This window comes from Podarcis erhardii (assembly GCF_964252035.2).
Source record: "Podarcis erhardii genome assembly, chromosome: 8".
Taxonomy (NCBI): domain Eukaryota; kingdom Metazoa; phylum Chordata; class Lepidosauria; order Squamata; family Lacertidae; genus Podarcis; species Podarcis erhardii.
Window position 1 is genome coordinate 42,264,138 of NC_138499.1, and position 17,800 is coordinate 42,281,937.

Genomic DNA, 17,800 nt, shown 5'->3' on the forward strand with positions numbered 1-17,800 from the left:
CACTGTGGTCTCACATCACTTCTGATCTTTGGCTATGGTTGCTGTGGCTGATGGGAAATAGACTCCATAAACATCTTGAGGGCCACAGGTTCTCCATCCCTGGCTTAAGTAGTCAACCTTTTATTTTTGACATCTAAGGAATGGAATAAGTAGAGGGTCTAGCATTTCAAACTAATATTCTTAGCAGGTGTAAATTTAATTTAAAAGGAATTATCAAGTAAGATGCTGTTTTGAAAAGCACTATCAATGATTCTATGATTTGGGAAGGTTAAACAAATAGGGTGCTTCCATTACAGCTTCATCATAATGAGAACAATACACTGTTCAGTCTTCCAATGACAGCTCAATGCTTTAGACTGATCTTAGTTAATAATCATAGCCCAGTATTTAATATCTGCGTGAGAGTCTTCATGTCAAAGCAGGCTAAGTGACTTCCAACAGTGCTGCCAACCACAGACAGTCATTATGTAATATAATGTTCCTTGTATTTTCTACAAAACACATGCAACAGTGAATACAGAATGAACAGCCACATGAAGGAAGTTTTGACTTGAGGTAAATGGAACACAGAACATAAAAATAAATCTCTGTGATGGAGATCTGAACCACTTTAAGAACCACAGGAGTAGTAGTAGTTACCGTAAAAAAACCCAAACCCCATTAAGCAAATCACAATTATTATCTGAATATGCTGGGAATTATCCTTGTCAGAATGATTCTATCTAAACAGCTGACTATCTGTGCCCATTCAGCTATATGAATGTATAATTTAAAAGTGCTTGTGGGAACATAATTATCTACAAGTCACTCAGATGCTCTAGGGACTTAGAGAAGAAATCACTGGAATATCAGAAGCCTCCTTCTTATTGATCTGATTTTGAACTGAGCAGTAAAGGAAGTCCAGAGCTTACAATACATGCTGCTTCTTTTAAGCCAACTAAGCTTTTGAGCAGGCTTTTGAGGCTACAAAGTTATCCTCTCACAACTCTATAGTGGCAGAAGCTCCTCTGTGCATGCCTTAAGGCAGGAGTAGTCAATGTGGTTGTCCTTCAGAAGTTGTTGAACTACAACTTCCATCAGCCCCAGCAAGTGTGACAAATGGTCAAGGATGCTGGAAGTTGTTGTTCAATAACATTTGGAGGGTACCACATTGGCTACCCCTGCTTTAAAGCCATTTCCAAACACCATTTTTTGTAAAGACTGTTTCCAAAGAAGGTGAAAAATACATATCATAGGAGTTTGGAGTAACCGGTGCTGGGAAAATACACCAGTTGTTATGTACACAGAGATAGGAATGGAGATTCTGATTGACATCTGAAGCAGCAGTGATTAGAATGTATATGGCTGCTGTTGGATCTCTAGCTTGCCAGATTCTAACATGCTGAATTAGCATGCCAGTCACCTATCACAGAACCACAATCCCAGAAATCAGAACTCCTGTCCTGCATATGGAGTGCTTCATGTAAATACTTTTATCAAGGTTGTTTTCATTCTGCACTCCTGGATATCACCAGTATCTTCCTCAACTCCAGATACTTATTTCTCCCATCCCTGTGGGCCAACTTTGACAGGTAGGCAGGACTGTCAAATCATCAGGTCTCCTAATGATAGCAGGTGACTGACACCTGTCCAAGTTCAGAGGAGGTTGCTAGAACTGCTGATCAACAGTTATAGGAAGGACCTTTGAAGTCTCTGAGAAAGCATTTTGAATTCAAAGCATTTCCTCTAGTGCAGTGGTTCTCAACCTGTGGGTCCCCAGATGCTGTTGGACTACAACTCCCATCATCCCTGAGCTCTGGCCTTGCTAGCTAGGGGTGATGGGAAATGTAGTTCAACAACATCTGGGGACCCACAGGTTGAGAAAGGCTGCTCTAGTGCTTTACATCCCATGGGAAACTCCTTAGGACAGCCCCAACTATCAGCTGACTGTCAACAATGCAGGGCTCTCTTGAAGCAGTAACAATCAGCGGATAGCCAGAGCTTCAAAGTGCCTTGCAAATGGTTTTGCAGACACTGATCAGCAGTGCCTGAAAACTTTTTTTTTTGGCCCAGCCACTCTGATGTCATATATGATGTCAGATGCAGGGCCAGTGGGCAGGGCTTAGCCAAAATGGCCTAGTGGGTCTCATTAGGCCTAAGGACTAGATATTTCTCACCCCTGACTTACAGGGTCCCTGAAAAGACTGCTGAGAGATGAACTTCCTACTTCTTCAAATGGCAATTTCTTTAATTGTAGAAATGTAGCTTTCCTACATTTTTGACCGTGCTTCCCTACTTCTTAAAAGGAGCACATTGCAGCTGCCACATAATACATATCTAAGTTATGGAAAAATCAAGGCATGGCTATGTGAAACAGTTAAAGGAAACAATTCAAAGCACCTTTGTTCCACCTTGTCTCACACAGGCTATCAGATTTCATAATTCATAACTGTAATTCCTGCAGGAAAGCATTGCCTTCGTGTGAACTGAGGCATGTATTTTAGAAAATCTCAATTTTGAGAGAACTGGTAAGATAAATAATTTGAAATCTGCTTCCATATTGGAGCATGTCAATTTCTACTTTCCTTTCTTTACCTTTTAGATATTTAACTGTTTCACTGGTCAAAACAGAGCAGAATCATTCAGCTCTAGCCTCCTGGTATACTGAAGACTCACTAAACTGAAATTTTAAAAACCACACACCAATATTTCAGAATGCTATACTATGATGCTAAGCAAAAATGGAAAAAAGATCCGGTGTTTCCCATTACTTTTCAGTATCATGAAGCTAAGTTATGCTTAAATCCATAATACAATTGGATAGTTTAATAAGCAGCATTTCTAAAGAACACATGAAGAGGCCTCCCTCCATTTGCCTTCAAACCAGGATGAACAGTAGGTCACCTAGAACAAAGGATATTATCTACAGAGCACACAAATACTTACACAATATGAGCCAAGTTTAGAGGTTTTTCAGGCTGGTCAGGGAACATTGGGTGCAAAGGTTCACGGCTGGAAGCACAGCTTAAAGACTTGCTAAGTGCATTAGTTAGCTTCTTAGCAGGTGATTTCTGGGAGGAACAAGGAAGGTAAAGGTAATTTGGACAGGTAAGGTTTAAATTGTTTTTGCAACCACAGATCTATGGGGAAACAAAGCAATGCTCTACTAGTTAAAGGCATCCCCCCCCCCACCAAAGACCCACTTATTCAGTGGCTCTGTATTATGTCCTGAGTTGCATCCTCATGAGGCCGGAGGAACATCACCCGGCTATTGTTTTATTGATTTAATATGCTGTAAACTGCTTTGAGATTTTTTATTAAAAATATAAGGAGGTATAGAAATAAAATAAATAAAATCCTTTAAAGAGAGAGAAGCTGCAGAATCTCCCAGTTTATCTTTCTCCTATCTCCCACAGTGAGAGGAGTGGGAGAGAGGACCCAAGGCCTGCATCTGATCTCTCCACTGGCACAATCCCAGGTGAAAACTACCTTTGAAAAGCTGCTGATGACATAATTAGAAGTGGAAGAGAGCAAACATTTCTATGACTGAAAAGACCATGTTTGCCCTAAAGAGATTAGGGACAACAAACAGATATGTATAGAGTAGTACACTTCCTTTAGTAGCCTATCAAGGGTATAAATGAGTTTTTCCCCCCAGTAAAGGAACCAGGTATCTGAGTGTATGATCCCCAGGCAGAATTTTCTACCCAGGAACAAAGGCAGAATCAGATACAGTTTGTTTTCTAATTGTGCAGACCTTTGCATAAACTGGGTTTCTAAGGTAAACATCATCAGTACAAAAAGCTGTGTGATAAACATCAGCACAACACTCAATCAAACCAGACTCTCACACACAAAAAATCTAGATTGAAAAATAAAATAATTACAGTGAATCATACTTCATTCAGGCCCTCTTTACTCAGTCCTTAATAACTTAAACACTTAAAACATGGTGATCCATGCCAAAGAAGTGTGAGTTCAGAGGCCATTACTAGAATAATATTTTCCATATTCCTGATTCACTACCTAACTCTGCACTACCTATCTTCATTTATTTAGGGCTGCCATATGTCTGGATTTTACTGGATGTTACCAGGATTCCGAAGGTGGGATTGACGTCGGGGGGGGGGGGGGCAGGGATTTCCAAAAGGTGTCATTTTGTCCTAAAAAAAGCTCTCAACAACTTTCGGGGTGTCCTGGTTTTTACTTTTTGAAATATGGCAACCCTATTTTCTTAATCATTGCCAATTATTTATCATTCTAATTTCAGAAGCACCAGCTTTAACATATAATGCTCTTTGTACTGCAATTGCTTAGTTTGCTTTCATTATCCTTATTGCACTTCCCTCCTTTCCAGCTTTTGCAGGTAAGATATTCTCTGTATTCAGCACTTTTTTCTGGGGGGACGCAGGGGTACACATACCCCTAAACATTTTGTGAATCTAAAAGCATGTAACTTATTTTTTTATATATATAGAATCTGTTGCATAGACTATAATGTGCATAGACTCACATATGATATGAGCTTAAGTCCCAGAAATTTGTATTAACTGAGTTGTGGCTTAAGGGGGGCATACACTGGGACTCTTATAGAAGTAAGCTTATTAAATATTATTAATAATAGAAGGCACATGCTACCTTTAATTTCAAAAAGAAGCTAAAATGTGGTTTACAAACAAAACAAAACACGCAAAATAAAAACAGTTCAATAAACAAAGTTAAAATATAAGTTGCAGTAACCACCAATACCTGGCACTGGTATCGTGAACTGCCTCGTGATCTTCAGATGAAGGGTGGTATAATTTTTTTAATAACAACAGCAACAAGTCAGGGAAATGCCCGGGTAAACAGGTATACTTCCAGTTGTTGACATAAACATTCCATGGTTGCAGCCTGCCTGACCTTCAAGAGGAGATCATTTCACTGCTCAGGAGCCACCATGGAGAAAACCCTCCTCTGCCCCACGGTAAGATGTATACCTGTGGACCATGGCATGCTAACAGGGTAACCAGTGCAGATTATGGAGACCTGGATGGTCTACACAGAAGGAGGCATTGTTTTAGAGAACTGGTTCCAAGCTGTTCCAAGCTGCCTTGTAAACTAGAACTAGAATGTTACACTTGACTCCGTAGCTAACTGGCAGCTACCAAAATGAGACAAGATCACACATATGTTTCATCTGAGTGCAATATAGAGTTCATGTTGTTAGAGATAGTCTGAAAAAGGTTAAGAAACTATGGTGGCTGAATGTTAATGAATATATAGCATGCCTACACTTCTACTGACTTTATATAAACATATTTCATAAAGTAGCTGAATGGTAAATCAACATCTTCCATTGTTCTTCTTAGATCTAGATTTTTAAGATTCCATTTTAGATATAGATCTCTTATCATATAAAGCAGATAATATGAGAGAAAAGCCAACATATTTGACTATGTCCTACAAAAATGAACAACTTACTGTGGAAATAGTTTTATATTCCAAGACCTTCCTGCAGCTCTCCTGACATCCAGAACAGTATTAACATGTTGGACTGCTCAAATCCACACTGAGGATAGCCATACTGTTCAGTTCTTCCCATTTTTCATCTCAGAACTGACTGGGAACAAGGACCACAACTGGGGCTTCTCCATTACAGAGACGCTTAGCTAAACTGGCAAAGTTAGTTTCCTATATGTGGTTTTAAGGGAAAACGATTCGGTCAGTTCCAACTCCCATCCTTGAGATTTTCTCTGACTGGTGGAGTTCAAACAGTCTGCAGCAATTCATGAACCTTCCCTTACCCATGACGTGTATTCTTTCATTTGGTGCTGGTTGCTATGGGAACCACTGGCATGTCCCCTCCAGAAGCAATCTTGACAGAGCTGGTAATTGTGACACTGCTGGCATCGATAGCGAAATCCCATCATGCTCTCGCTATGGCAGTAGGAACACTCGACAGGGTGGAAGACTACAAGGGGAAATGGATTTAAAAACAAAACAAAAGACAATCAGTGCAGTGTTAAAACTGAAGCCACTAACAGGTCTTAGCAACCTGCTTTTGTGTCTGAAGTCATTTTCCACAGCAAATGTTATTCTTAAGGTTCCTGAAATTTAAAAGCTTCACAGTTTTCTCTGAAGACAAACAAGCACCTGCTACTGTCTAAGAGAAAACCTCTTATAGCAGCAGAAAACCAAAACAGGAAAATGTGGAAGCGTGGAAGAAAGAATGAGGGGTTGGATTCAACTAACCCAGTGCACTAGCTGAAGCCAGCAGAAGGACTCCCAGTAGCTCAGTGGGGTTTCCCCCCTCTCTTCCCCACACTACTCCCCCAAATCTGCTTTGGGGAGCCAGGAAAACCTCCATAATAACACATAGAGGGAGTCTTAAGGGAGACTGTTCTGTCTGGCAATCAGAAATACTGGTGCTGACGGAACAATTGTATTAATGCGGTGTTGAATTCCATCCTAGGACTAGTGTGGATGTGAAGAATCTACTGTGGTCAACTTGCAAAGGCAGAAGGAGAGATACTAAAGGTAGCAAGCATATCAGTTTATGCTGTGTATGATTTTGCAAGAGGGACAACACTAACTAGGTTTACAACTTGCAGCCTGAAACTATGCTGAGTTCAGTATGTCTGAGCACACTTAAATCAATGGACAAGGCAGACAATATCATTAGGAATTGAAATTGGCACCACATTCTTAGCCATTCTTCCTTTTCAAGAACAATAACTTTTCCTGGGGAAAACACAATCATTGTGAACCACCTTGATATTCCACATGCCCCTCATCCTTTGACTACATACCATTCTCAACATTTGCCAATCGATGCAGAAGTGGTAACCAGACCAGGCATTGCGGTGGAGGATCAGACATGAGAGTGTCCAAAAAAGCATTCAGTGTGACTTTTTTCTGTTTACATGAACAAAGCAGAAACAATTTAGCATTGCAAGCTGAAAGGGGAATTTTACTTTCCTCATTGGTCACACACACATGGGTGAAATAATTAAGCAGATACATTTCAATATCTTAAACAGGGGAGGGGAACTCTTTTCAGCCCAAGAGACGCATTCCTTCCCGGCAACCATCTGAGGCAACCTTTAAGTGATAGGCAGGATCTGGAGCAAAAGTGAGCAAAGCAACAGATGTAATTTCATCTCTGTACAGTAGGCTAGCTTCTACACATACTTCCACAGCCCTCTCTGTTCTCCACCCAGACATTATCAGAGGTCAAGGACACAATTAAGGAGTAAAGCGGAGCCAGTGAGGGGTATGGCCCAGGAAGAGTTCTGAGGGACACCAAGTCATGGGTGTAGCCAGGATTTTTTTTTGGGGGGGCTGGACTTTGTTAGGGGGGCAGAACCAATGTGATTGGTCAGTTAGTTAAGTATTTCTATTGTTTTACTTGATGGGGGTCAGCTGTCCCCCTTGCCTCCCCCTGGCTACGCCCATGCATCAAGTCCATGATGCTACAAGGGGGATTTGCTCTGTTGTAATTCAAAGGCAAGAAGCTTTGTATGGTAGTTGCTCCAGGCTGTAAACATCTCAGTCAGCTATTTGGGAGCCTTTTGAAAAGGAGTAGGGGAGATCAGGGGCCACGTTGTAGTCCTGGAACCATCTTGTAACCACTTGTACTTGTATTTTTTTTTTTTTAATGGCATTACTTGAAAACTTCAAAGGATTTTCCATTTAAATCTGCACATAAACACGATGGGCTGGATGTAGTCCTGTGTCCATGTAGAACTGGTAAGGACCAAACCTCAGTGCATACCTAGTCCCAATATTGCTCATCTCTATAATACTGAAGGCAATAGTTTATTGGTCTATAAATCTAATATCATTGTTATCATAACCAGTGCTATTTTTCTAGAAAAAGATGTGCCAGAGCTCACCATGAACTTCTCCCAGTGGTGCCCACCTGAGAGCTGAGCCCTAATCATATTCCACACTTATGTAGGAGCATTTCGGAAAACAATACAGGGGCCCCTCCTCCTGCTGCTGCTGCGAACCAATTCATAGCTACCCTACAACATCTTGTTAGTATTTTTTCCAAATCGTATTAGGAGATTGTTCACACGTCTTCCCAAGTCATATCTAATTTGGCCCTTAAACAAAATACAGTTCTCTTCTGGTTTACAATTGCCAAAGTGTCCAGTACACAATCTACGGTATAAACAAATAAAAAGCACATAACATTTTGTCACTGCATATCATTAATGGGAAGGGCAAAAAGGAGGCAGTGAATGTTGCCATTTTATCTACCTGTTGAGAAAAACAGGATTTTGCTGACTGCTCTGTGTATCCAAAAGAAGGACCTTCAAAGACCGCCGTGGGTAGTTTAAGGACTTCTCGCAGAAACATGTCATATTTACCATAAACCATTACACCGCTAGTGTCTGAAATCATTGAGAAAATATCTGATGGAATAAAGGGGGAAAATATGAAATGGTTTATTTGGTTTAAGCCACTAGTTACAAATCTAACAGTATTTCTTTTCAAATGAAAATAATAATTAGAGTTATCCCCTTTTTTATATTGCTAAAGAACGGATACGCCTTTGTCAGGACTCACTAAAGGGAGTAAGCAAGCACTTTTCTAATACTCAAAATTCTTTTCCAGTTTTAGAAAAAAAAATGATGCAAATCAGAAAAAAATGGTAATTTAGCATGATAAAAGAGATCCAAAGTACAAAATGCAAACTTCTTGAGCCTAGAGCAACTTTCTGCTTCAAGTAATGATAACGGTGACAATTTATTAAATTTTTATACCACCCTTTATCTGAAGATCACTGGGTAGCTTACAGTATAAAAATACAAAATACATAACACAACAATAACCTTCCCCTCAACACATTTAAAAGGCCATGGATTGTTTGATCAGTCAAAGGCCTGTGTGAAGAGGAATGTTCTCACCTGGCACCTAAAGTTATGTAAGGTGCCAGGTGAGCCTCCCTAGGGAGAGCATTCCACAAATAGGGAGCCCATTTTCATGCTGCCACCCTCTGAACCTCTTGTGGAGGAGGAACATGTAGAAGAGCCTCAAATTACTATCACAGGGTCTGGTTTGGTTCAAATGGGGAGAGGTGGTCCATGATCTGGGAACTGAGTATTTAGATATGGGTGGTTAACCTGTGGCCTACCAGAAATTGTTGGTCTCCAGTTACCATCATCCCTAACCTTTGGTCATGCCAGCTGGGACTGATGAGAGTTGAAGTCCTACAACACCTGGAGGGCCACAGGTAGTCATCCTTGATTTGGATTATTGGAGAGCTGGGTATTTGTGTGCGCACTTTAAAATATTCACTGCATTACAAAGGGTGATTTCACTTCAGACAATAAAGTTGTTTCTGTGCCTCTTGTGTGTTATGTGTTTGGATCTATGAATGGATTAATTTAATCCATATTGGTTTTAACTAGGGCTGCAACCTGATTAAAGAAGCTTTAATTGATCAATCTTTCTAATACATATGCATGTTTCCCAAAGATTTTGCTAACTGCTTTTCTGCTCTTGCTATCGGAGTCAAAGAGCAATTCTTTAAAATTGTTAAATGCTTTACAGATGTTGACTATGCAAAACTTAAACAGAAAACTGCTTGTAGTAGAAAACACTGTTAGTTCTTTTCAAACTTGGGCCTGGCTGCCAATTCAGTAGTGTCCTGTTGTTTTAGTATAATAGAATCAAAGAACCGTAGAGCTGGAAGGGACCCCAAGAAGAAGAAGAGTTTGTATTTGATATTCCACTTTATCACTCTCCTAAGGAGTCTCAAAGCAGCTAACATTCTCCTTTCCCTTCCTCCCCCACAACAAACACTCTGAGTGTGGCTGAGAGACTTCAGAGAAGTATGACTAGCCCAAGGTCACCCAGCAGCTGCATGCGGAGGAGCGGAGATGTGAACCCGGTTCACCAGATTACGAGTCTACTGCTCTTAACCACTACACCACACTGGCTCTCATCCCAAGGGTCATCTAGTCCAATCCCCAACAATGCAGGAATCTCAGCACACAATCTCCCATCTAATTTGAAACCGTACTGGACCCTGCTTAGCTTTGCAAATGTGCTAGCAGTTTTATTGCTGGGGGTCTTTGTACTCTGTATTGTTTAGTAGAGTAGCTCTTTGGGTCTTTAGTGGTGGTGGGGTGCAAAATATATTTCATTATGAAAACCATGAAAATGTTTCTTTATGCTGGACACTCAACACATTTGACCATGCATAAGAGGAATCTTTCAGTACCAGAATTCTGGAAAGAAACCATGAATTGATTCATATCACTATTATCTAAACCAAATTCCGGTTCTATTCCATATTGAAAGGAAAGGAACAACATTAATTAAACAATTAAACAATTAAACAATAGAGGACAAAGACTTACATCTCAATTTGTCCATGATCTTTCCTCCACAAAGTGTTGCCAAGGCCATTTTGACAGCAAAGACAGACATTTTTCCATGTCCTTCTCTATACAGTAACAAGAAAACAAATATGATGACATCAATATGGCAATATTTTTGCACTGCTGTTGAATTATGCCGTACAAATATTCTTAGGCTTGGAAATTAAAATTTTGCAAACAACCATAAAACGTTTAAAAAGAATACAAGAGAAAACAAGTTATTTATTGTAGTTCTGATTTGAACAGTGGTTATCTGAGTGTTCTACTGTAAAAACAGTTTAAAAAGATAAAGCTAGAGAAATAAATCAAATATAACAATTCTAGCACAACACTAAATTCCATCGAAACCAGAACACGAAACATTGCCCAATTTAGTCTGGTCAGGCTCTGGCAGGGAAGAGGGCTCTGGCCAGCATTTCTCTGCTTCCCCACCCCCCTTCTTTTCCTGGGCAGTTGTGTGTGTTCCGTGAAGATTTCCCCTCGTATTAATCCCAATGGAGAGATTATAAGTATACCTAATGTACTTTCCCCCCATTATGGGTGTATGTCAGGAGCCTGGAAGGTTTTTTGATCTGGGTGATCCATCCTTAATCTGTCTCCAGAATGGCTGCTCTTTTGCCATTATCACCACTGCAGCACCACCAGTACAGAGCAGAGGTTTCTGTGATAACAACAAGAGAGGCTTGAGAGAGTAGACCTTTTCCTCCAGCCTCCACATCTCCCTCTCCGTCGGTAGGGAGAAGATCCACTCTGTCCTATGACTCTTGGGACCATAAGATTCTACCCTAAATGGTATTAAAATGCCATTAACTGTCAAAACATCATTTTTATGTTGTGAACCGCTCTGATATCTACAGATGGAGGGCAGTATACAGTTATTGTTGTTGCTGTTGCTGTTGTTCTTATGCCTGGGAATACAACAAAGATGTCTGTCTAGTGCTGAATCAATATTAATGTGGGTCCACAGTAGGCCCCCTAAAATATCCAGCTATGTGTCTACATGCTGAATGCAGAAGTGGTAGTGATACAGACAAATTAAAAATGGTCAGTCTTATTTATTTCAGTTGGAGAGAGTTAAGCTTAGTTAAAAGGTGCATAGTTTGGCTTGATTGTGCCCTATGCTTGCATCAAACAGGCAAGCAGCATACATATTTTAATTTCAAGTGTTTGCCATTTTAGTTTAACATATAAATAAATGGGAAATCATTGAATATAATTCAAAATCACAATTATTATCAACGAAGCTGGTCCAAGTAAAACTAACAGTTTTGAAACAAAGCTAAGCGTTTATGCAAACATAGACAGCGATCATCCATCTTGTACATACAATACATTAAAAGCTAGTTGGTGGCTACTTGTGGCTTGAAGTACCTGTGTATGTTTAGGCAGTAATGTATTCTAGCTGCAGCAGTCATGTACAGAAAGATATTGAGTGCCTTTTTTGGAATGTCATCACCTATTATCCTTAACAGAAAGGCCTCCAGTCTTTCGGGAAATGTGAGTTTTAGAATCTTTTTTAATTCTGTGTGAATCATTTCCCAGTACTCTCTAGTGTATTTACATGAACACCACATATGAATCAGGGTTCCCTCCACCTTGTGGCACTTTTAAAAAATGTAATAATGGTAAGGAGAAACAACTTTATTGTTTGAAGTCAATGGATTATTTTTTAAAAAATAAATAAATGTGTGACCTATGGCAATTGTACAAATTTAATGGGTCCTTCTTCAGTAAGGGGATGAATTGTGAATAGCAGATAAGTAAGTTTTCTCTGTATCCCAAATGGAATAGCATTTTCCATAGCTGAATACTTCTGAGAAGAAAAGGTATGAAAGGAATATTTTCCATTTAATTTTTTTTTTTTGCAGTTTGACTTGATAGGTTTGGACACCATATTTCATCTGAGTCATTTGTATTCATACATCTCTACCTAGACTCAGCATAAATTCAATTTCCCCATGAAAATATGTATTGACATGGCTTGTGACTAGGTGAGATAAACGGGCACCTTGGCATTTAGGTGCCCCTAGGGTCTGGTAATTATCAAAGCTGCTCTGTTGTACAATGAAACTCCTTTATAGTAGTAGTTTTTAAAGTTTTCATGAGTAAAATATGGCTGCTTAAGAGCAAGTATTCTGCCTTGTGACAGCCGCTGGTGAAGATGTTCAGTGAAGGGATCATTGTTCAGTGAAGGGATCATTGTTGTAAAGCCATAAAGGGGGAGAGAATCTTCAGAGTGTGTTGAAACTAAAGGTGAAATGTTCCAGAAGGCCTAAAATGCCATCTTGGTAGTCAAGATAACTCCAAAACGAATTGGTAGTTGTTGCAAGAAGGAGCTTGCAACAGCTCATATATGTTTATATTCACTTGCTTTATTCACTTGCTTTTGTATATACTAATTGGCTTGCTTTGATGCTGTGCTTATCTGTAGACCCTGGGATGCTGGGCTCTTGGCCCAGAGAGGACAGCTATCTGTAAGCTTTGGATAGTAGCCATCTATGGCCTCACCGGTCAGGTGAATTGATGGGCCAAACTGAAGTAGGCTGCTTTGTGTAGAAAGAATGCCTAAACATTTGCTTGGGTGTGGACAAGTAATGGTGACTTCTCACTCTTGCAGTGTTTGTCCTGCGTCTGCCAAGGCAGTGAGGCTCTGCTGGCTCTGCTGTGAGTTTACTATTTCTTATAAGCACTAGAATGAATCACTCTGGTATTTTTGACATCCCTGCACTAAACCACTCCCGCAAGCCCATGGGCTAGTGGAGCAGGGCACAGAGGCAGAAAATAAATGAAGAAGTCAACTGCGTTACTTGTAGAGATGGAGAAAACATTTCTATTTAAATGTTACTCAGTTCTCTACATGAATGAACAACACTCAAAGAACCAACTGTGCCATCAGAGAAATGTATTGTGGTGCTCATCCAGTCAACAATTGTATATGCAGTTGGGTAGTAGACTGATCAACAACTTCACTTGTCAAAACATGATCACACTGACTTTAACAATCATAAGAGATGTGCTTATTACATGAACGGGCAGCATTCCTCTGTACTGGCCATGGGCTATTGTAAAGGCATCAGAAGGACTTATGAAGCGAACAGAATAAAGGGCTGAGAATCCCCTTGTAATTCTCTTTCACGCTGTACTTGTCTGCAAAAGTGAGGAGGTAGGGAAATGCCCTTTGCTCTCCTGCCTCTAACGCATATGAAACATCAGTAAAAGACCTGAGGCCACAGGGTGCTCCAGCTGTCCAATGCCAATAGTACTACTCTATACCATATTAGCTAGAGGCTATCACAAAACAAAATCTATAGCATATGACTAAAACCCTGTGCATGCTTTTGCATACTCTATCAGAGCCAATAACACTTCCAAGCTGATTTAACAAAACCTCATCTAGATTTCCCTTTGGAAATAAGCTGTATTATTCTCCATAAGAGTAGGTGAAAGTTTAAAAATAATGAAGCATGAGCTCCCCCCTTTTATTTGTATTGTATTTATACTATTCTGATAATATATTCTGAAAAAACGTATTTTACTGAGCAGAGGAATAGAAGGGTGTGTGGGTGTGTGTGTTTTAATGGCATGAATGCAGCAGATAATCAAAGCTGCAAGTGGGTTGTAACCAGTAGCAAAAAAGATGAGCAGGTGGCCTCCCCACTCCCTAGCATTACTTAATGTTGCCCTGTCCCATTTATAAATCAGTTTAATATATTTCAGGGCAAAAATAAGGAGTCTGGTTTAAAGGAAGCAAGCAGAAATCCCTGTCTCTCTGCACATGCAATTGGGGTGATTGCTGATAAAAAGAACTGAGTGACAAGCTGCGTCAGGGAACCAAACTAGATGTGATCAGTAGAAAATGCCTTCATTTGCTCCTCTTGGTAGAAATCAAAGACCCTATACTCTGACCTCGGAAAAGTCTTCCTTACACACACCTTTGATTTGTGGGCCTTCACCAAATGTATTTCCAATGAGTTCCCTGCAATTATGAGTACAGTTTTTCCATTTAAAAGATTTCCACCCTGCCTTGCAGCAAAAGACACTTAGATATTTCCTTACAACTTGACTTTAAGGCTCTTGTTAGGATTGCTCATTCTGATTGCTCTGGGATAAAATGGCGGCCGCTACTAATTTGCTGGCAGCCCATTGGGATAATATGATTAACATGATGACATTACAATGTCATATAACTAAGTATATCTATGATGCCAATTCACGGTGAGACCAGTGTTTCCTGCTCTCACTGTGAATAGGCTACATGATAACTGTTGTTATTGGCATCCATCTGTCTTGGGAGACAATAGAGGAGTGTGCATTTGGGGGTAAAGTCAAACCATTGGAGAGTTACAGTGCCTGCTGTGGCTGTAGAGACCAATATGGGGAAGACATGCTTTGTTGCAGACGAAGGCATCCAGATGCAGATAACACAGGCAGTCATATTTAGCTAGGGGAGCTGCTTTGCTATATGTAATTCCCTGGGAAGAAGCCCCATTGAACTCAGTGGGGCCTAAGCATGAGTAGATAGGCACAGGCCTGCACTGTTAATATAACTCAAACCTTCAATCCAAAATTGCTAAGCTACATCTTAAGTAGCAACAAGAATGGAAACTCTGTTAACATTTCTATGGTCATTCCACTTGACTGAGTCTTTAATATTTTGCCACACCAGGCGACATTAATAAAATGCATTTCCTGCCCAGAGCTCCTGGGATTCTTCATCCATCCTATCAGGCTATATGGCTCATTGAGGCTCACATTTAGGATTTCTGATTACCCCTCTATTAATTCAATCACAAATTTCAAGCACTATGTCAGCATAGTGAGGACAGCTCTGATTTACAGTACTTGAAATGAAAGCAGTTGCTATTTTAGAACAATTTGCATTTTTGGATATACTCCAGGTCCTACAATTACCTAGCTACCAAAAGTGTATAGAATAGTTGTTGAGCACATTCTATGTGAGAGCAGTACTGTGTTAACATAGATCACCCCATCATTTAGAAAAGCAGTACTTTTTCATTCCTTCCTCTGTGGGATGGTGTTTTGTATGCATCTTCAAAGCCTTGCAGTGCTAAACTCCAGAAACAAAATGGGTATTACGAATGATTTCATTTTCACAGTGATGGTTTTGTTGGGAGGGAGGGAGACTTACAGGCAGTGGGCAGCAAAACATGTGCCCAGGCTTTCTCAGTTGGTTTCTTCCCCGTTCTTGTGAAGAGTCAAGAATTCAGGGTTTACTGTTACTTCTTTTTTAAAAAGAGCTTCTGCCTTGTTGTGGAATCTTTTCCAAACACTGAAGGCCACAGTTTCACAGCCTACTGACAATTTCTCCTTGGAGAGGGCAGGAGAGCTGGTTGGATACAGGCACACAGTGCCTCTGCTACTTTGTCAGGTGGAACGGTTGCTCCCTCCCACCTCACCCCAGGTGTTGCCATGGTGACTAAGCTGTACCAGTTGATCTGACTCTGGAAGGTACACAATGCCAAGCAAGAACTCCATCAAGTGTGTGCTGGGGAGAAGGGCAAGAGGGGGGTGGGTAGGCAAGCGGGAACACAAGGCAACTTATTTTAATGGTACTTTAATAGTGTGGATTTCCAACCAGTGCATTTTCATAATAGAAAACAGTAATGAGGTAATAGATAATTTGCACCTGTCGAAGCACAAAGCTGATCCCAGTCAATCCAGTTTGTAATTTCAGGCTATTCAGATGCTTTTAAGAATGCCAATAACATGCTGATGGATCCTATGCTCAATTACCGTAATTTACATATATACACAGAACGCTCATCTGTAACATGACATTAGGGATGTCTCTTTCCTATAAATTCACATTTGTTTGGTTGTCTCCACCTCCCCATGGCCTTCAAATGCAAGGTTTCAGGCAGTAGTAATAACATGAATTCTATTGCCATTTTTTCTGTTGGAATCTCACAGTTTGCTACATTAACAAGGAAAAGGGGGGAAATTGCTCACAGCTGCCTAAGCTTGCAGCAAAAAGAGTTTCCTTCAAACAATAAGCCACTAACCCCATGCCACTGCTACAGAATAAACACTGCTGCAGATGTTTCCACCAGCAATAATAATACCCAAAGAATGGAACAATTTTGCATTTTGAAGTGTTCTGCTTTGGGCCAAACTTGACGTTACATGCACATTACTGCAATGGCCCTTTTGGTAAAGCTGTGCATGTGTGTGTGTGTGTGTGAGAGAGAGAGAGAGAGAGAGAGAGAGAGCGCGCGCGCGCGCGCAGACAATGGTGGGGAGGGAAAGATTTAAGCATTCCCTCCAACTCCCACTTCTCCAATCCCTGAGGCAACAAGGTAATATTGCACACATCTACATGTGTAACATATAGCCTTTATAGTCATAATTAAGAAAGTTCTGAACAACAACAGTAATTCGGGAATTTCACTTTGTCCAAGGCCCAGCTCAAACCGATATTTCACTTTGGTACTATTTTTCTGTGGAAAGATTAAAATCAATAATATAAGAAGGAAAACTTACGGATCAAAAGCTGCCAGCAGGAAGTTGAGTAGTAAGCTGATGGATTGCTCTACGTTGATCTGGTGGGTAGTTGGCATGCGTTTGTTCAGTTGGTAAAAAACTGTGGACAGGACAGCTTCAATTCGAGCCACATTCAGTTCTATGTTCGGATCCAGGTTGTTCAATGAATTTTCCCGCAATGCTTCTATTACATTCCAAATATCCACTAAGTGCACTATGTAGGATGCAAGATAGTACTAACAATCAGATAAATACCCACAAAAGAGACAGAAAATAATCCTATCTTAGGTTATAGCATTTTGACAGATAGATAAAATATATACTTAGATCTGCTTGAAATGACACCTTCTCCCCCCACCGCTGGTTTGTGAGTGGGGCTTCATTTTGTTTTTGTTTTTTTGCGGGGGTGTACAAAATTGTTTCAAGGGAAATTGGTGGAGTGAAACAATTTGGAGTGGCCTCCTTTTGCTTTTCCCATGATGCCATGTTTACAGGTATAGTTTGGGTAAAAATCAAAATAGCAGTCCTGTGTCCATTGACATGCATGTGGGGGAAGCAAAGGGTACACCCCCAAAAAAAGCTCACCCTTGTCATGGGCTTTTGGGACAAAAGGGTCCTCAGCAGAGGATGGGTTTCCTCCTCCAAGCCATTTTTGGAGGGATAGTCTTTCTCTGTGCCCCGAACCAATGCACACAGCAAGAGAATCAGTGATGTCTTCTGTGCTTTCCATATGGAAGAAAAAAGGTGCATCCTGAAAATGGCTGGCTTAAGGGAAAAGCCCACCCCTTACCAATGACGCATGGGGGCCAGAGACTCCTTGATGGCGTTTTTTTAGGGAGCCAGCAGCAGTAAGGGGAGGCAAGAGGAGGAGATGCAACAACTCTAAAAAATAAAATCATTTGCCCACCAAAACATTGTCATTTTTATACACAAAGGAAACATAG

General features: G+C 40.5%; 1 protein-coding gene across 26 annotated transcripts in view; it reads right to left on the minus strand.

Moving 5' to 3' along the window:
- The window catches only part of DTNA (dystrobrevin alpha), a 184,753-nt gene that overhangs the window by 46,059 nt on the left and 120,894 nt on the right, over positions 1-17,800 (minus strand). For all 26 annotated transcript variants that reach the window (XM_081873649.1, XM_081873630.1, XM_081873653.1 and 23 more), the window contains 6 exons: positions 16,857-17,070; positions 10,335-10,420; positions 8,227-8,381; positions 6,771-6,876; positions 5,766-5,932; positions 2,926-3,050 (listed from right to left, as the gene is read on the minus strand). In XM_081873649.1, the coding sequence (XP_081729775.1) occupies positions 2,926-3,050; positions 5,766-5,932; positions 6,771-6,876; positions 8,227-8,381; positions 10,335-10,420; positions 16,857-17,070 (853 nt within the window). The remainder of the gene's footprint in view (positions 1-2,925; positions 3,051-5,765; positions 5,933-6,770; positions 6,877-8,226; positions 8,382-10,334; positions 10,421-16,856; positions 17,071-17,800) is intronic.